We start from the raw sequence: 20,202 nt of genomic DNA, 5'->3' as shown, positions 1-20,202 counted from the left end.
TTATTATTATTATTATTGTTATACGTGTTGGTACAGTCAACTTGCGCCATTTAAAAAAGGTTAAACATTTGATTTAAAAACTGATAAAATAAAAGAAGGAAAAACACTGGAAATACTTAAATGATACGTTTAAATACTGGGAAAATAGAGTCTCTTGTGGCAGATAGGAATGTAAAACCTGCCCAAGTTATCAAAATATGACATTTAGGGGCTAGTGTCAGATGTAAACAGCTTTAATACAGTTATTTATTTCCAATTATTAAATATTTAATATATTATTAAATATTAAAATCTTCAAGTTCCCACCATTTAGACCGTCGTTAAAGGACAACTTAAATTTACGAGGAGGAACTAAAAGCCGCACACAAAAATGGGGGCGGGTCTTCTTTCGACTTTCCCCCTCTCCCATTGGCTGAGAGCGCCGTCAGTCAACGCATTTCCGACAGCTCGGATATGATGTAGCAACGCTTTGCACTTATCGGAAGTTACAACCGTAGGTGGCGTAAAACCGTGCTCACCGTCAATTACACTTCAAAAGATATTAAACTTTGCTCTGTTTTTACCAAATGGCGTATCCAGGCTACGGCGGGGTGAGTTAAATATACGTAACATTCATTTTATAGAGCTGAAGTAGCTTACGGTGGGTAGCAGAGAAAGCGCCGCTCATTTGTGACAAAGCTGCGCTGTTACAGAGCCTCCTTCGCTTCTTGTATCAAGGTGGAGGGTTAATTTACACTTAAACTACAATGTGTGTGTTTGTGTCACTTCCAGTTGTAAGTTGGGAGCCATGTTGGCATTCCCAGGTCATTAAAATGTGCATTAACTCTCTCTTCCGGAATGAAAGTCATCAACAATACTGAGCAACAAGCAGCTCCTACTGTTTATTAAAGCTAATCTGTAGTGGACTTTAACACAGAGCATCTTTCTTTAGTTAATTCGTTTGGGTCAGTGCACTCACCTTTTAGTACAGGGGCCATATACACACCCATTTCTTTTTATAGTCCATTGTCTGCAGAGTCATTTACATTCTTTGGGGCCAGACTGAAGCCAAGAAAACTTCCACAAAATGTCCTGAAACTCCTTTTAGTATAAAATAGGACTTGTATAGAGAAGCTAGTGTGGTTCAGTGGGGACAGACACCTTCCTCAGAGCGATCAATCAGTGGATCGGCCAATAGGAGGCCTCCAGAGGTGACCACAGCTGCATCACGTTAAACACACCAAGCCAGGATTGCCCACCACTCACTGAGTCCAGAGCTTTAATGCTTTAAAATTTATATAAAATAATAAGAGAGCTGATAATTCCCCAAACAGTACAAAGTGAAACATTTCCAAAACACACAATCGCTCTTTGCCTTTTGCACCACTTACTGTATGAAACTAAATCCTGCTCTGTGTCTCCTCCCTGCCTCAGTATGGGGGGCCAATGCCAGGCATGCCAGGGCAGGGGATGCCGCCCCAAGGGATGCCAGGAGGGCCCATGGGAGGCCCCATGGGTGGGCACATGCCTGGGCACATGGGTGGGCCGATGGGATGCGGGCCGATGGGAGGCGCACCAGCCCAGGGAGGATATGCCCAGTACGGAGGAGGCTATGCAGGCGGGTATGGCGCCGCGCCTCCAGCTGCCAATGATCCGATGTGGGGTTACTTTACCGCCATAGCAGGCCAGGTACGTGTGGATTAACTGACTAGAAGAAGAGTAGAAGTTATACATTTATACTTTTTCTGCTATTTCACTGCAGGGGTTGCTTTCACTTTCTCTTTTTAGTTCAGGCAAGAACAAGTAACGTTCCCCTTTTTCTAGATATTCCAGGTTTTATGAAACAGTACCTGATATTAGAGATCTGTCTGAACTTGATTTCACTCCGCCTCAGTTGTCACGTGTTATTTCAAACCGTGGATTAACTGAGACTAATGAACTGTCAACACTTCCCTAAACGTGTCTGTTTGAACAGCTTCCTGCAGCGCGACCTTTACAGGAAAAGCTAAATCCATAAAGCATATAATGAGTATTGTATTTCACTTGTTCTTCTTCTAAATCTTCCAGACTCGGACACAGAAGTCATGAAGCTCACGCTCTCTTTCTTCCTTGCTGATTTTCTCTCAGCGCAGTGTGTACAGCGCCCTCACTTCCCACTTTAGTTTTGCTCCTCTGCTCTCATCACTTCACACTTGACCAGCAGACCTGTCTCCTCCAAAGTGTTGTTTATTCCCCCGAGCGTCACACATGACTGACCCCTTCCTGTTCTGTGCAGGACGGTGAGGTCGATGCCGAGGAGCTCCAGAAGTGTCTGACGCAGTCCGGTTTCACTGGAAGCTACACTCGTAAGTTCACAAGTCTCCCGTCCGCAGGAGGAGGACGGCTGACTCCTGAGTTATACCGTTATTTTACAATGCTCAGTCAAGTGTTTCTGTTCTTGGAGGACAGGTATGGAAGAGACAAAGTGTTTAAATAACATTTTCCTGGATACGTTGGAGACAAAAACTGACTGTGCAGTGCCTGCTGGTTTAAGCAAGGATGGGGCCACCAAAGTTGCAACATGCAATCATTTCCTCCCTCATTCATAGAAGCTGACGTAGGACTCCCAGGTTATCTGCAGGGGAAGTGAATGTGGGCTCCATGCACCACCAAACCGACAGCAGACGGGTCTGAAAGTGAAGTGAAATATTCATCAGTGTACAGGAGCACAAGGCAGGTTTAGACTGATAGTTTATAAAATATCTATATTACTTAATAGACAGGGTTAATGAGGGAAGCAGGGTGACAGTACTGTAGCATCTCCAGTGTTGGATTGTTTCAGGTCCTGCTAACTCAGCCTGTCAGGAGAAAACTTGTAGCCTTTGGATATTTTTTTTGAACATGCCGGGGATGAAAGCAGGTTGAGCAGCTGCTGCCCTGTTTACACTGACAAATGACAACGACTCCTGTGTAAGTCATTCTTCTGATGTACAGGCAGCCTGTGGCTACACTACTCATGCTTCTGACTATAATAGTAGTAATAATCTTCCAACATTCATTGCATGTAAGAGGTTCATGGTGCTTTGGCCCATAACCCCCTGCTTCTATCTCTGGAAACGCAGGAGGGGACACGCCCCCCTCCAGGAACAGTTGCACCGCTGGTTGACCCTAGGGTCACGAGGCAAACCCACCACGCCACCAAGTCCCCTTCACATTTGAACTTTGTCTCGGAGCACTTTTAAGTCTTCATGTTGGGTGTTGGACCATAAAATCACCCCGAGCTACTGGATCAGACTATCCAACTGTGAACCTTAAAACTTGTGTAAAAAATGTTTTATCCTCCTGAGCTAATGGACTAGAGACATGTGAGTTTGCCTCCTCTTGTGCTGTTCACTAAGATATGAGAGCAGGTTAGGCAACTACTCCCCTTTTGTTTACATTGACAAATAACTAAAGTTAAGCTGTGACTGATCTGCGTCTGCCACATCACTGTACGACTTGTGAATAAAAATGCGCCTAATTCTTCTCCTGTTTCATTACCTTCACAGCCTTCAGCCTGGAGACGTGCAGGATCATGATCGCCATGCTCGACGTATCCTTTCTGTAACCCCCCCCCCAGCGCTCCATTCACACTCATTGTTGAAACATGTTTACAGTAGGCACGGCACACCGTTCAACCAGTTGTTAAAGCTTAACCGGACTTCCACCAGAGGGACTTTACAGGTAAGATGGGCTTCAGTGAGTTCAAGGATCTGTTCACGGCCCTGAACGGCTGGAAGCAGAACTTCATGATGTTCGACCAGGACCGGAGCGGAACTGTGGAGCCTCACGAGATGACTCAGGCAATCAACGCCATGGGTGAGGCTCTTCACAGTTTAACATGATGGATGTTTAACGTGATCGCGATAACACATCCAATGTTAATCAGAATGTTTAATGACTCTTAATTAGACAGTCAGGGTTTAATCTGAGCTCATTGGTGCAATCTGTCTCTATCTTATCTTTTCGATCGCAGTAGAGCGATGAAAAGGACAGACTGTCTCCGGTCTGCATATCATCTGCAGCTCGACAGAGGAAGACATTAATGCATATCCTCCACGTGTAGACATGTTTGCTTCTGTTGCATTCTGGTCCGATCATTAGACTGGTGGATTGCTTCAGGGCACCAATTTCCATATGATACATTGTGTGCAAAAAAACCATGAAAGTTTATGACTTAATGCCCTTTTTGTTTCACATAAATTCATAAAAAACAAAAAACAAAATGCATTTTCTGACACTTTGCATGGCAATTTTAGTTATTTAGTTTCAGGCAGATATTAATATTTAAGTTAAATCTGATGACAGTGTTGGCCAATATACATTTTATATATCTATCTACCCATTTATTAGTGGAGCTCTACATGATGCTTGGCAAGTATCACCAATTTGCATTTCATCATCAATCCCGACGTTATCAACAAATTGAAACTCCTGAGTGAAACATAAATGCAAAACCCTTGTATTGATATTGTGAGATTATTTCAGTTCATTTCCTTCAGTTGAGTGTTTTTTTAGGGCTTCAAAGAGATGTTCAATTGCTCTTTTGACCCAGTCTGACAGGAAACGGTGGTGTCTTTCACAAACAGAGTCTAACCGCAGCTGCCACCATGCTGCATATTTAAATGAGACTTTTTTTCTCCCCCCTCTTCAGGCTACCGCGTCAGTCCTCAGGCTCTAAATGTCATCATCAAGCGCTACAGCAAAGGAGGAAGAATCTACTTTGATGACTACGTGGCCTGCTCTGTCAAACTGCGAGCCGTCACAGGTACGAAACACAAACGACCACAGTGGACAGACATGACCTGACACGTTCAGTGGACAGCCACTCGTGTGCACACGCATGTCTTTAACGTGGACCGACACTCAGATTGCTGTTGGTTTTTTCTTCCCGCCTGTAATCCTCGTTGTTATCTCTGAAGAGCCGTGACATTCAGCTCGGCTCGCCGCACAAATCAATGTCAGAAGGTGCTTCGAAACGGGCTTTATTGAAATCGTGACCCTTCAGTGCTGTGAGCGTTTACTCTTCCTGTTACAGATAACTTCAGGCGGAGGGATACCATGCAGCAGGGATCCGTCAACTTCCAGTATGACGACGTAAGTCCACCTCTCACACGGTCTCATATTGTAGCTCTCACTCCATAAACTGTATGACAATTATTGGGATGGGGGGAAGAAGGAGGAGATTGAAAGGCGATAGTTTTGCCGTACTTGTCTCATTGTTATGGACACTGGTGCACACACACCAAACAGGAAGTTTTTGCTCTTCATCCCTTGTTATGACCTACAGTCTCAGCAGGTCTAACACGAGCGCGCTGTGTTGTGGCAGTATACAGACGTTCTGTGACATTATTTCACACTGTTTCAGTTAGCCTGCATGTGGAACAGCTCAGTGCAGAGGAGTGTTTCCTGTTGAGGTCCTGTGGTTGACTCTCTGTCACTCTCTTTGACTGCTCTCCCTGTTAACAGTTCATCCTCTGCACAATGGCCATCTAAGTGCTGCTGTGTTCCACACCACGAGGTCAGGGCGTTTGACGAACCAATCAGTGGTGGATTCTGGACCGCTGCCTCACAGGAATGCAAAGGGAGGCCAGTATATCAGACTGAGTTGCCATGAGCCGCGACAGGAAAGTACCCATTGCTTGTAATGCTTGCTGTAATGCTTAAGTCTTGTATCTCATACAGGGATGTGCTGAAGATGTATCACACGTATATACACAAAGTATGTATCCACATTAGTGGCGAATATAATTGATTAAAGAGGGGAAATATTATACATGTTAAGTATCTTTAAAGCCCTTATGTGTAGGACTTCTGACTTAAAAGTCAGAGACAAGTTACCACAGTTGTGTCTGAATAATTTGGAAAAATGTTGGGTGCACGTAGGGGCTTTAAAGAATGGAGGTTTGAGAGTTTCAGTGGAAGAATGTAGAAATAGCTCTATCAGCTATCTTGTGTTTGTTAGAATATTCTGCTTCGGGTCTCTCAGTTTGGAATGAAACAGCAACATGAATACTGATGGATCATCTGACCTGTGAGACACCTATTGTGCCATTATAGTCTCTGAATGTATGGACTAATATATTAAAATCATTTATAGATAACGTTGTAGTAATGGCAGCATCACAAGTTATGGTTAAACGTTAGCATTTACAGATAACATGATGTTGATTTGATGTTGACACTGAACACATTTGTTATAGTTTCTCATGTGCATTATTTGTTGTAATATTTTTTTTTGTGCAGGAAATAATGTGCACTGTTGCATCTGTTTTATAAAACCTTTGTTGAGCCTAACGACAGTAGATTAGCTTGATGTTACTTAACTCGATAACAAGCCAAAGTGACTGTGAGCAGATCTAAATCCACACTGATACCTTTTATTAATGAGATTACCTTCATATGCTTGAGGTTATGCACCTGTAAACTTTGTTTTCAAACACAGCCAGGTTGAAAAAACTTCTGCACATGCCCAATGTTGTGATAAATATCATATTTTGTTACTCACAATAAACACTTTTTAATCAGTATGCATTCTGTTTATTAATTGATACAATTGCGCATTTTTTCCCCAGTCTATTTACACAATATATTTCATTTCTTTAAATATAGTTAAGAACGGAAACATTCAAATTAGCTGTTAAGTGTTGCATTGTATAAAATACAGTGGCAAACATTTAAAAAATGCATAAAAACAATTGTGAACAGCACTAGATTTAAAAAGTGACATTTATATCCAGTACAGCAAGTTTTCTAATCTCTGTGCAAAAGTTTGCAAATCCCGTGAAAGTTCAGGAGACAACTCTTCAGGCGTTGGACATGTCGAGTTAGGCTTCAGCAACTTTTGTTCTACATCTGTGCTCGAGAAAGAAAGCTTATCAAAGAAAACACCCCGTGTTCTGCTGGAAACATCTGTATTTTACCGTAAAGTCCATTTTATCCTGCATTCAACTGACATTGTCTCTTGACGTCTCGGGTCTGTAAGTGTATGAAAACAGGAGCTTCTTCATCGGGACAATTTTCATCATTTCTCTCACACCTTACAAACCCTTAAATCACTTCTACGTGTTGTGTTGTTGTCACCGGGAGTGCGGAGGTTTTCCACCGGATGAGTCGGGACAAAACGATGACAGTGAAGTGTTGAATAAGTTCGGAGGGAGAAGTCAGTGTAGAAATGATATGATATCAATGTGCAATATTAAATCCAGACAAACCATTTCAACAGCATACAGTAAATGCAGCACGAAGCTGTCACTGACGTCTTGCTACATTGAGAGGCTATGCATTGCATTCATCATCTTCCCGTCTTCCCATCAGCAGTCCACGCCATTCAAACAACATCAGGGTTTTTAAAAACAAATAAAAGGTACATAGAAAAATAACAGCAAATTAAATACTTTGTTTTAGAAAAATAGGTCTAACCGTTATTTCTAAATCTCTCTGGGTGAGTTATGTGCTGGACCTTACGCATCAATACATGTCACACACAGCTGATTGAGACCTTTTTTATAATTTAGTCGAGTGCAGTCTCCATGCAATACATGAGCTTGTGTGGGAAATTTGTGTAGTTAAAAAACTTGAATGACTAATTCATTTTTGTCATGCAGTTGAGCCTAAAAACGGTTCAGTACATTTACATCTGTGACGGTGGAGAAGCAGGTTTCTGTTGCATTGGACTGATGTCGTTTGTAAAGGCTAGAGCAGGCTTATAAAGCTAAGGCTATAGAAGGCGGAGCTGTCTCGTCGGCCCAAAACATGACAAAGCATCTTTTTTTTTCTTCTCATTTTTTACATTTTTTTGATGTTAGAGATGATTTTTTTTTATTCACGAAATTGTACTTTTTAAGAAGATAATGGAAGACCTAAAGCATGCAACCAAAAACTATCTCGTGGGATAGTCAGAGTTCCCTCCAGCTGTGGAGAAGATTCAGGATGTTACTTCCTGTCCAGCAGTTTCACAGTTGCAGTCAAAAGTTTACACACACTCGTGAGGGACATCATGTCAAGGCAGTTTGGGGATTGTTGTTTTTCTGTGACACAATCACTGAGAAACGCTCTTCTTTGTCACAAAGAGGAGTTTTTTTTGTGGTTCATCTGAAAATCTAATGAGTCAATAATGTACACAGAGCAACTTACAGTACTGTAAATTATAGATATTGGTGGCATAGAAAGATCTAAAATGTCAAGATTAACAATTACATGTACTAGGAACGGAGGCGTCTTTTGAAGAAAACTAACTGTGCTGAAAGACTATTAGTTCAGACAGTTTAATGTCCAAGTTGCTGGAACAGAGGTGTCACCTATCACCATAAACTGAGAGTCTACCCTGCGAGACAGAAGCTCCAAACCCATAAAGCCTGACTCACGTGGACAAACAAATGACCTTCTGCTGGACGGAGAGTTAAAAGATGGAGTTATCTGACCACAATGACAACAAGTAGATTTAACTTCTACCTCAGTAGTGGCTGTTCCAACAGGACAGTGACACTGAACACAGATCAGAGGTGGTTTTGGGACTGATAAATCAAGCTACATCAGGCTTAGACTGCCTTAAAAGAGGAGCCAGTGCAAGAAAACAACAAATGAGGTTAAACTCCAGACTTTCCCCTGAAGAGTGGTCGAAGCTGGATGGTTCAGGTGACAAATACTAGCTGTACTTTTTGTATATTTTTGACCCATTAGATTTTAACAGAAAAAATGTGCAAAATAAACGTATCCCAGTCATTCTGTCACTGCGAAAGAACAGATGTAGAAATGACTAAAATCCCCAAACTGCCTGAACAGATAAATGTCCCTTACAAGTTTTGACTGCAACTGTTAATACCCTACAACCATGCTAATGTAATATTGATATGATGCAGGTGGTTATATGGTAATTCTATGTTTTCAAATCTACTAAAACTTTAAGCATTCATTTTGTGTTCTTGAACATTTACAGTTTATCCACCGAAACGTCCTACGCATGACGGTTGGGCTGTTAAAATCACATATAGATCTTAACATCGCAAATGAATTCACAACATAAAATGCTGTTGAAAGATGCTTTTTTTTTTCCTTTTTTCTTCGCTCGGCTTGTATAAAATGATCTCCAGAGCGTACTAAACTACAAATATACCAAGAGTCTGTTTGTTTCATCATTATTGCTCTCAAAGACAAAAGTCTTGTTGTGCTATGGGACGTCCACGCAGCCTCTACACACATTATTTTGAGCTGAATAAGAAGTGATTTTCATCTGTTTGTGGCAATGTTGTGTACAGTAGGCACGCTAAATATACAGACGAACCTCCTTGTGAGTTTGCCGTCGATCGTTTTGGAGCTGCTGATAATAAAAGAGGAACTTCAAAGCTGCGGAGTGGAATATAGAAATGCCTCGGAGAGAGTTTCAAGTAGCTTTTGTCCCCGTGGAGAGGGAAGAGTCATAGAAAATGAGACTTGAGAGCTACAGTAGTCTGTAAGCATGCCAAGATCACACCTGATTGCCGGATGAGTTGCAGTGTGTGTGAGGAACATGCACTAAAAAAAGAAAATAAATGAGAAACAAAAACATGCATATCTCTCTTTAGAAAAAGCACATTAGGTGCCTCGTGTTGCTGGCAGTGTTCTATTTGACGTATGTACATGTATGTAGATGATGACTTTACACATGTTAATAATATAGTGTATAAATACCTCTGTATAAATGGACTTTATACATCGAAATCAGATAGTTGGAAGGGCAGGGGAGATTTTTCTGAAAAGGAATGGAAGAAAGTCTACAGTTTTTTTTCCTTTGCATATTCAGTCTCTTTCTTAGACCCTGAGTCAAACTTGAGAGAAGACCTTCAGTCAACGTCGAAAGCGTGCGGGAGGCCTACTTTTGGGGAGGCCTACTTTCCTGGAAGCCCCGGGTCAGAAACTGGCCTGTGGAGTCCCAACATTCCTGAGCTGCTGGGGACTTCAGGGAGAGAGGCTTGTCGGCCTGAGGGGACCCTCGGTGGCTGTTGGTGTTGTTGCTCTAGAGAGTCCACGCTGTTTTGTGTGTGTCTCTGTTCTGTGTCCGTGTCACTCTCCAGCAGTCCAGCAAAGTTCCCGTCTGGAAGAGTCTCTGTGTGAAGGAGGACTGAGGAGGTTTCTTTGGATTTGTTCTGGGCCTTTTCTGGGCCAGGGCTCTGAGGGCGACAGTGGGCATCATGAGCCATTTGGCAGAGAAACTACAGACAGATCTGTCAGAGGACATAGACTAAACACAGCTACATTACCAATGTCTGTTTAAACAAAAGCAGCTGACCAACTACACACTACTGGACTATCTCGATAGAAACTGAAGTAATAACAGTATTGTACGATTGCTCAGCTTTCACAGACACCTCACATTAGCACAACTTCTAATACAATCAATAGAGTATCTTCCAAAGTCACAGTAAATTCCTTCTTTTTGCTTCCCTGCACACTGTTTACTTGCTCAGCTGTGGCTGGGGGACTGTAACACAATGCTCTAAAAAGCTTTGGACATCCACCTGATTTGTCTAATGTGGCTGTGGAGTCACAGTAGGAAGAGATGTCTTTATGGTCAGCATTAACAGGAGGAACAGTTGCAGCAAGAAAACTCTGTTGTTCAATGTTCATAAGGGCACCTGACTGGTTTTAAGACAACATTACCCTCATGAAATCCACTGAAATATAACCTCTAATGCAGTAAAGTTTTGCTTATTCTACAACATTGACTTCTCCATGAACTACTAGTACTGTTTATCATATTGGTATAATCTTGAGAAACTGACCACATTTATTATTAAAAACATATTAGGGCTGCAAGTAATCATGATTGTCATTGCTGATTAATCCGGACAACTTTCTCACAACGTTCACATTTTCAGTTGCTCGTCTTATCTTACTAATGGTTCAAAACCCCAAAGATATTCAGTTTACTTATCATAAAGAGCAGTAAACCACATTTGAAAACCGAATTTTTGCTAAAAAAAAAATCACTTTAATAGCCTTAATGCCTACGGAGCCGAACATCACATGTCATGAAGTGATTTAGAGGCTGGTGCTGCGGCCCTTTAGGACCCTGCTAACTAACTTCCTGGACCTCCTGGCAGTTTACATACCAAGCACACACTGGAGTGAGGAGGCCATTATCTTCCCGATGCACAGGGTCTACTCCCACCTGGAGAGAGTCATGTTCTCTGACTTCTCCAGTTGTTTCAACAGCACCCAGCCCTGCCTGCTGGGTGAAAAGCTCCTGGCAATGCAACTGCACCCTGACACCGTATCCTGGAAGGACTATCTCACTGTAATACATTACTGCCTGATGTATTACCTGATTTAATGCAGTCAAGAGTTTTACAAATTGAAATTGAGCCAAAGCAATAATTGTGGCACACACCACTTGTTTCCTAATGATCTGAGTTACTTAAAAAGGGTGATGTGTACCTGTGGCCGAGGCGGAGCAGGAGCAAGGCTGAGCTCTGTCTGGATGGCAGACACAGGCTGGACTCTGATGGCTGGCTTCTGGTACTCGGGGCTGGAGGTGACAGTGCTGTAGGCGGGGGGACCAGCTGTGGTTTGCCTCTGGAGGAGCTGCAGGATGGCCTGGATGTCTGATGTCATCTGGGACTCCAGTCTGATGGACAGACAGAGAACAAAACATGGAATAAAAATGAAGAAAAGTTGTCGACATTTTCTTGGTTCAGGACAAATTAAGCATTTTTAGTCGTGTGATAGATACTCACATGAACAAAAAGATCATTTATGTAGCAAAATGAGTCCTGAGAGTTGTTTGTTTAGATGGTCAGTGTTCCTAATCAATACTAATGACAAACAGTTTATGAGCTGCTGCACAACAGTTGGAATAAACAAGAAAAAAGAAATCAAAGTCGTTTAAAATAAGTAATGTAGTTTTTATTGGGTTTTGGTGCTGTAAGGGCTGTGGCAATTAAAATCCCAATGATTCTGATAAATACCAGTGATGATTAAACCGGTAATATAAAACCCCAAAGCTGTTGCTGTGACGCTCACATCAGTACAGTGTTTAATCTGTCACCAGGTTGTTTTATAATTGCTTATGTTAGAACATGTGTTTGTGCTCATTTGTCTTGTTTCTGCAGTGACCTAATTTCACCACAGGGATCAATAATTTCATCTCATCATCACCGCTGCTTGACTGTCAGCCCTGTAATTAATATGATGACGGTTATTATCTTTTCACCCTACTTTTTTCAAGAACACAAAAACAGTCTGCAGACAAACTGCATGGACAGTGGATGGATTTAATATCACGAAGACCCAGATGGTAAAAAGTCTGAGAATGTATTTAAACTGTTGAACGATTGTAAGCCATGTTTATATAGAGTGGTGGTGGTCAATGCTAATACCAAACACTAGGGGGAGACTCAAACCTTACAACTGCAGGTGTTTAATGTGGCGTATTATAGTGCTTCTCAAATGCATATCCTTCAGGAAGAGGAGGGGGTCTCACATGTTAGCCTGATAAAGAAATGAGTGAGTAAAAATACTCCATCACAAGTAAAGGCTTCTGCATGCAAAATCTTACTTATGCAAGGTATTATCAACAAAATGTGACTGATTTAAGTAGTTACTGCTGATTGGTTTAAGCAGCGTGAAGCTAATTTTCATATGTTTTGAATGAAATGTTTAATGCAAAGCTGTGAAATACATGTAGTGCAGTAATAAGTGTTTTAGTTCCCTCTGAAATGTAATGGAGTAGACGTGTAAAAGTAGCAGAAAATACTCAAGTACCTCGTAATAGTACTACTAGTTTTTGATTAAATGTACTTTAAACTTGAATGTTAATGTGTGAGATGATTGTTGGAGCATGTGATGCCAGTAGATGTTTATTAAGAATATTAAAGTGTCATGTCATATAGTTACTGTGATCCTGCTTTAAAATACTAGCAAGTAATATCCAGTTTTTTATGAAATTGTGCCAAAGAGGTAAACATATGAACCGGAGTAGTCTTTGCCTGACAGATTCTTTATGGCAGGTACCAAAATACTGAACACCTGCACTGTGTGTCATCACCTAATGCAGCTGGTTACATCATGGCATTGAGTGTGTGTGAGATAGTGAATCACCTCTATTCTTCTCACACACACACACTCCTTCTTTTCTAGTCCATCAGCAGAAAGAAGAAAGGAGACAGAGAGAGGAAATAGAGCAAGCAGAGGGGGATGCCTCATTGTTGCTTTGCCAGGTGCCTGTTTAGCTCTTTAGAGGACAGTAAGTGCAAATAAACACTTTGGCTCCAGCCTGTTTCTGTAAAATGAGGGAGGCAGTGCAGCTGGAGTGTCTGCAGCCTCAGACTAATACTCACCCATTTCCTCTGTTTCCTCCATATAACTGCACCAAAACTCTGCAACTTCACCATGACATCCACCATCCCAACCTCACAGGATGACGTCAAGAGCCATTGCAATGTGTCTGCATCTCGTGGCTGCGTGCTATAAATAGACAGCCACTGACTGTCTGCCTCCCCCTCATCTGTATCAGTGCACCAGCCGAGAATCACACGAAGCTGCTCACACACTCTGCTCTCTGCATTAACGCGGCTGCAGCGGTGTCTGGCCTTAAAAATGTCTCAGCCAATTATAGGCAGAATCACAGGGTTTTTGTATCTTGAGCTGTGAAAGATGACTCTGTAGAAATGAAGTTGAAGAGAAATAAAAAGCTTCTAATGGGAAAGTGAGCCAAACAGGATCCCTAAGGTGTCTTTAGTTATCTAAAGGTCAAGATCCTCATCTTTAAAAGAGGCATTTCGTGCTTCCGGCTTCAGGCCTAAGTTTGAAAATATATAATTTCCATTTGCTTTAACCAGATTATTTAGATATTGAAGATTACTAAAAGAGTACTCCAATAATTAACATCACACTTCTGAAACATTGTCAGACTTGAGAAGAAAAATGTTTACAATCAAAGTGATACAGCAAACTCAAAGATATCTGCTGTTTTTATTCAACAACCAAAATATGGTGCCTACATTACCCATAATGCAACTGGACTGCAGACGTGTGTTGTGCTATTAGCGTAGTTAATGTAGCATGGAACCTTTATCCTCAAGCAGAGACGAGGAGCAGCTACAGCAGTCTAATACACTCCCTCCTTTCTAACTCCACACCTCCACATTTTCTTTTTCAAACTAGTCTTCAGCTCCAACAGACGCTGACTCAAGTGAGATCACTTAAGGACATTTATCAGACTTCAAACAGCTCCCTCTGGAGCCACTAAAGGCTTTTTTCCACATACGCTCTCCAACACTTGGAAACACACTTTGATGTGTAAAATCGGTGAAGTTACCCAACAAAAAGTGTGAATACAATTTTTTTTCCCTCTGAAACAATGATATGATGGGATCTAAGATAAAGCCGGAGAAGGATTATATAAATGAGGCCACAGATCATCAGCTTCTCCATCCTCACAGTCAGAGGCCATGTGGGGAAATATCATCTTTACACCGTCGTCTAAGCATCCTGTGGTATACAGCGTTTCCATTTGAGCTACTTCCTCATTCTAGGTTTTAAATGAAAGTGTTTTTGGTTTGACGTGACCATTTCCTCTCCCCACCTGTTGAGGTGCTGCTGCAGCAGGTCCAGTCGTTGCTCCACCTCTCCGTAGGTGAGGTCTGTGTCGCTGTCTTCCTCCCCGGCCGGCGTCTCCTGACACTGGGCTGACTCCTTGGCACCCTCGTCAGGGCGCTGACACACCCACTCCTCTGCATGGAGCTCTGGAGGGAGAGACGGGTGTGCAAACAGACGTACACCCACACACACAGACACACACACGGTAAATGATCTGTGTTATTAGAACAGTGCCTCGGGGGAAGCATCTTCCTGTGTTGTGCCTTCTCATCATTTAGCTTTTACTAAGCTCTGATGAGCTCACCGCCTCCTGAATCCTAACATCTATCCCGCAGAGGAAAACACACGTCTGACCCTGGTTGACAATCACACCCTCGGGGGGATTTTTGTTCCTTCCTTTTGAGCTTTTGCAGTTGAGCTTTTCTGTATGTTGTTTATAGGCGTCACTCTGCTCTCTGTTCTGGCAGAAATCCTCTTATGGCTGCAACAGCTGAATTATGGGATATTACTTTCAAATCAACACGCTGGCACAGTTTCCCCATCGCAGCGAGGAATCACGCTGAGTTCAACTTGGCAGTTAAAATACAGGGAGCACCTGTGTGTGTGTGTGTGCGTGCGCATGCATGAGCTTTTGTTCACACTGGATGATTTTATGGGGGTTTAAGCCATCAGCGCAGTTGCTTCTTCCGACGGGAGGTCATGTGAGGTCGGCCTGCAGACACACACTGGAGTGTTTGCTCAACATGTAGCAGCAGGCAGACGGTGAAAGTGAGGATTTCTCCTGGAGCTCACTGGGGATCTCAATCCCAGACGCAGCTCTTGGTGTTGAAGCTGCTCAGTCAGGCCTGCTGCTCCACAGGAGGATTTTATACCCCTTAACTTCATTTGTCTGGATGATTGTACAGTGTCTAAGTTTGACAATAGCTGAATAAATGATTGAAACCACCCGTTCAGATTTCCTAAAAAGATTGAAATGTGACCTAACTCACCAGAGACATCGATGCCAACAACATGATTTTACCTAATGTTTTCTGTAAATCCTTTATTTGGTCATGACCTACGATCAAAAGGGGGGTGACCCCGGACCAGTTGCTGGATATAAGCCTCTTACATTTTATTACTGAGTGGGTTTTAGGTTTCACCATAGTGACACATAATCCTTGTTTGGATTTTTAATAGGTGTGACATTCCTCCTCTGGGGCTTAGGGATTTTTTGGGCTTTTCTAAATTAACTTCTGAGCCAATTACCATTCTGGAGTAAAACTTTAGAGGACAAGCTCACAGATTTATAGAAAATTTCAGGTTGGTTTCAAAAGGCCAGTTAACAAAGATGTAATTAAATTGTCTCCTTAGTGATATTTTGCTTGTTTAAAATCTGTAGTTTTTTTTATGTTTGGGCAAAAATAGAAATCAGATTTTTTAAATTGAATGATGGAGGAGAAAAAGGAGTCTTTCTTGAGCCCAAAAATAAATCCTCTGTTACCAAATAAAAGCAAAATTAAAGCCACTGTAAGAATAAATGAGGTGGATGTTTCTGTCATCACCTTTATAAGCCTGGTTCTGCGTGTTGTCTCCAGCCTGTGCGTCTGGAGTGCTGCTCAGCCCAAGACTCAGGGTGTGGTCCCTAACCACCGGGTAGCCCAGCACACCAGAACACAAGGGCCTCTGTTCTTCCTCCTCCTCCCTGCCTTCCTCCTCTTCCTCATCCTCCTCGTCCTCTCCCTCCTCGGCGGACTCCCTCCTCTCCTCGGCAGCTGCGGAGGCGTAGATCTTGGTGTTGCAGTAGGTGGCCACTGGCTCCTTGTTGTGTGAGACTACGGGGAAAAAATGGTAATCAGGAGATCTGTTGGGGGTACACTGACTTCTCCACTTAGACTTCCTCTGGGGATGTCGGGGTTTGTCTCATTATCTTTGACAACAGGTAGCAGAGTGTTTTGCTCTGGGGTTAAACTGAGGACAAACAATGTTAAAGGAGAATTTAGCAGTGAGCCTTGGATCACGTTATACAATTGACAGTTGGTCTAAATGTGTGTTTACAAGTCAAGTATGATTAAATTAGTGCTGCTCCAGTTCACTTCATCTTCACACCTGACGGATGGCAGCAGGATACTGGACTGTGAAATGGACTGATACATTCTCTGTTCTCACTTGTGTTGTACTGGGAGAGGGTGATACTGTATTCAGACAGCCTGTATCCATGGTGACCAATTAGATTTGCCTGAATCGAAGCCAAACTGCTGAGTGCTGCTGTGTGGAGGCTGTGTCTCAGAGTCCCAAGTCTCCTGGCTGTTAAGTTAAATTACAACTGTTCCCACGGTGCGGGTCGCTCTCACTCAGACATGCTGTATACTGTCATCTTGAAAGCTGCTCTACGGTCTGGCCGCAGGGAGGCCGCTGTGTTTATTTATAATGTAACTGATCTGAAGACATTTTCTAACCAGAATGCACAGCAATGAGCTCAGACTTCAATAAAAATAGACTTCAAGTCCCATGTAAGTAATTTTCTTTGTATGATATGTCTTGAAAAGGATCATGTAGGATCACTTGACAATAACCAACTTTGAAACAGGAACCCAGCCAGGTGATTTAATTTATAGAAAGAAAATAATTAGCAATAACTAGCTGTATTTAGAAATAAAGGTTCTCTATCATTTAGATTATGTTGGTTTGTACAAGTGACATGGCAGCCTCTATATGGTGAATATGCTGCTTTAAATACCTTCAGATTGGCTGCGCACGCCTCTTGTGTTTTTAATTGTGGCCAAATGGATTATGCTTTATTGTAATTGCAGTGCATTTAAAAAGCACATATGTTGATTGGAATACAGCGCAGATTGCCTCCTAAAACATATGAATTCAGTGCAAAACAAGTGCATCCCATGTACTGAAAACAGTTTGCGTTAACAGCGCAGCAGTAAAGAGGACCCTTTGGGGAGGAACACTGTGCTTCAATTGACTGTAATGTTGTTTTTCGCCTGAAAACCAGGTCAAAACTTAGCTCAGACTTACTTAAACCGTCTTTATGAAACACAATTTCCTGATTTACCAAAGTAAGCCTGGTTTAACTGGTAATCTTGCTTTATGATGTAACCATCACTTTGGCTAATAAGCCAGTGTGAGTGGCAGCAGACCTTTAATATAGTAAACTGAGAATGAGGGAGTAAATCTTTGAAGCTTCATTATATAAGTCAAACACTGTCAGAAGACATCATAGTATAGAGGGTAAAGATAGCGTCTGCCCTGTGATGAGGACACAGAATCTCTCAAATGCGAAGTAATAGCCACAAAACAATTGTGGATCAAGTCATTAAAATGGAAGATCCCACTAAACAGTCCCTCAACAAAGGAGGTTCTTATTTTATCTTTGCTCCTCCCAGTCCCTGTGCACAGGTGTAGGCAATCAGTTCATTTGAGTGGGAGTGTCTTTTGATATTTGACACAGGCATGTGAACAATCAGTCAAATTTTAAATATCAGAAGGAAAATGAGTAATACCAAAGCCAGAATCATACAAATAATCACACTCAATGTAGAATAAGTCATCTTTGCAGCTTTCATACTTTATTAAGATGAATATTTAGCAGGGCTGAGTTTACCTGAGTTTCAGTACCAACAGCAAGATATTTTTTAATTTAATAATATGTGTAAACTTACAGCAGCAAGTTATCTTAGCACAACAGCCAAACAAGAACTCTGAGTGACTGAAATACTGTGTACAGTAATGCTTATTTGGCTAAAATCCAAAAATACTCCATGTGATGTTATAAAGCAGAATATTGTCACATTGGAGAAGATGGAATAAGTGAATATTTTAATTTCTGATTGATAGATTGTTGATTAATTGTTTGTGAATAAACCAATTAATTAATAAGAATTGAATGCCAACAAGCATCTGATACCAACTTTGGATTCTTGACATACTTTTGACGATATGGTGGATTTTATATAGAAATCAGATGACGTAAAAGGAGGAAGGAGGAAGCCAGTAACATAGCCATGCAGAAATCAACAACTAAATTATAAAACAAATCCAGATAACTGTCAATATTCAGCACAACTTCTAGTTTTAATTAAACCTTCTCCAACAAATCAATGCTTTTAAATCTAAAAATATTAAGAAATAACGTTTAATATTAAAGCAGGACCGTGAGTAAATCTGTCCACAGCTGTAGTATACTGTATGAAAAGCCTCTTTTGCTACTACACATCAGACTGTCGGGTGATAGCTCGGATTATTGGAGTTCATTAATCCTGTGCTCACCACTTCCTTTCCAAATAAAAAACGCCAGAACAGAGGTTCATGTTTTATTCCTGAAATGCATTACAAAGCAAATGCTGCCGTGTCTTATTTTAAGATCTAATGTGACCAATTTACAGCACGAGTACAGAAGAATTAAGACTGAAATTGTGTTGGACTGATGGTTGACTGCACAAACGGCTCATTTGCTACTATTATTGTACTAATTAACTGTTAAAATATACACTCTAGTCATACAGTATTTAGATAACTCTATATACCATGTAGAGATAGACTAAAGACACATTTTACTTTGACCTCAATGATGTTTTTATACTTAAGAGCTAATATTTATTATTAATCTTGTAAAAATGTGTTTAATTTCTGTGGTACAATGAATTCAATTTGACAGTTGGTTCACATGTCTGTCAGTCACTCGTAGTCACGGCCACTGAAATGAAATCATTGCCCTACACTTGTGGATGGATTGGATGGGTGGAGTATTACCCAAGAGAATGAAGCTGCAGAGGGACTGACATGTTTTTCCACTGAATAAATGAAGCTGCTAAGAGTCAGTGTTTAAAAAACCAGAACAGACTGTGGGGCTTTAATTTAAAAGCTAGACATGCTTTTATGATTTTAAAGTACAGCAGTAGTGTTGTAGTAGTGGCAGTGTTGTGTCTCAAGCTGACCTGTGGAGGATTTCCTTCGGTAGGACACTCGTCTTGGACACTCGCTGTCATCCACATTAGAATCAGTTCCTTGATTGCTCGTCTGTAAAGGGACAAAACATGATCAGATTAAACCATGTCAAATATAATGACACATACTAATGCACATGTGCCATAAAGAAGGGCTTGACTTTGCTCCAGAGCCACAGTCACCTCTGCTGGTCTTGGATCAAAAACACTTTCTCCATTCTAACCTAACATTTCCTTAAGGAAGGAAGATAAACTCTTGCCAGTCTTGTTGGAGCACCAAGTATCTCCTGTTTTTGATGTAATCCTACCAGAACCTTCTCATGTCTCTCCTCTGTCTCTTCTTTCCAATTCTCTTAATAAATAACAAAAGGCCAAAACAGAGTACACTGCCTGCTCTGTGTTAAAAGATAAATAAAACAACTGACTAATGTGGATTCCTGTTCACATAATGCCACAGGCCTTGCTTACATGTCCATTTCCAATACACCCGGTTCATCATAATTACAGCCTACATCATGTCTCTGTCCACTTCAGCCTTAGTGCTCGACTAATACTCTCTATCTCTGACTCGTCTTCCAGTAAATGTATAAATTAGCTCTCATGCTTTTATTCCCACAACCATGGATAAATTGAAGCACTACAGAGAATTAATAAAAAAAGCCATTCATCCAATTTAAATGGACATGGCAGA

At 41.5% G+C, this 20,202-nt stretch overlaps 3 protein-coding genes across 3 annotated transcripts in view; 1 reads left to right on the top strand and 2 right to left on the bottom strand.

Moving 5' to 3' along the window:
- Nucleotides 1-1,109, bottom strand: part of LOC118339768 (dipeptidyl peptidase 4-like) — an 18,765-nt gene extending 17,656 nt beyond the window's left edge. The window contains exon 1 of the mRNA XM_035677486.1: nucleotides 959-1,109. The gene's annotated coding sequence lies outside the window, so the exon portion shown is untranslated. The remainder of the gene's footprint in view (nucleotides 1-958) is intronic.
- Nucleotides 450-6,527, top strand: zgc:92027 (uncharacterized protein LOC449543 homolog). Its single transcript, XM_035677490.1, has 8 exons — nucleotides 450-590; nucleotides 1,414-1,668; nucleotides 2,255-2,324; nucleotides 3,507-3,550; nucleotides 3,669-3,816; nucleotides 4,652-4,765; nucleotides 5,036-5,094; nucleotides 5,467-6,527. The coding sequence occupies exons 1-8, from the start codon at nucleotides 567-569 to the stop codon at nucleotides 5,491-5,493; spliced, it is 741 nt and encodes a 246-aa protein (XP_035533383.1). The 5' UTR covers nucleotides 450-566; the 3' UTR covers nucleotides 5,494-6,527.
- Nucleotides 6,528-9,171: 2,644 nt separating this feature from the next.
- kcnh7 (potassium channel, voltage gated eag related subfamily H, member 7) overlaps nucleotides 9,172-20,202 on the bottom strand; it is a 58,899-nt gene continuing 47,868 nt past the window's right edge. The window contains exons 14-18 of the mRNA XM_035677485.1: nucleotides 19,503-19,584; nucleotides 16,119-16,388; nucleotides 14,561-14,720; nucleotides 11,413-11,602; nucleotides 9,172-10,145 (exon numbers count right to left, since the gene is read on the bottom strand). Of these exons, the coding sequence (XP_035533378.1) occupies nucleotides 9,864-10,145; nucleotides 11,413-11,602; nucleotides 14,561-14,720; nucleotides 16,119-16,388; nucleotides 19,503-19,584 (984 nt within the window). The 3' untranslated portion in view covers nucleotides 9,172-9,863. The remainder of the gene's footprint in view (nucleotides 10,146-11,412; nucleotides 11,603-14,560; nucleotides 14,721-16,118; nucleotides 16,389-19,502; nucleotides 19,585-20,202) is intronic.

Source organism: Morone saxatilis, unplaced genomic scaffold (assembly GCF_004916995.1).
Source record: "Morone saxatilis isolate NCDOM2014 unplaced genomic scaffold, NCSU_SB_2.0 Contig6, whole genome shotgun sequence".
Taxonomy (NCBI): domain Eukaryota; kingdom Metazoa; phylum Chordata; class Actinopteri; family Moronidae; genus Morone; species Morone saxatilis.
The sequence above is the reverse complement of the archived record's forward strand: the minus strand, read 5'-3'. Positions and strand labels throughout refer to the sequence as shown.

Coding starts and splice junctions, on each gene's coding strand:
- zgc:92027 (XM_035677490.1), top strand. CDS start 567: ATGGCGTATCCAGGCTACGGCGGG. Junction 1,669..2,254: donor TTACCGCCATAGCAGGCCAG/GTACGTGTGGAT, acceptor TGTTCTGTGCAG/GACGGTGAGGTCGATGCCGA. Junction 2,325..3,506: donor TTTCACTGGAAGCTACACTC/GTAAGTTCACAA, acceptor TTACCTTCACAG/CCTTCAGCCTGGAGACGTGC.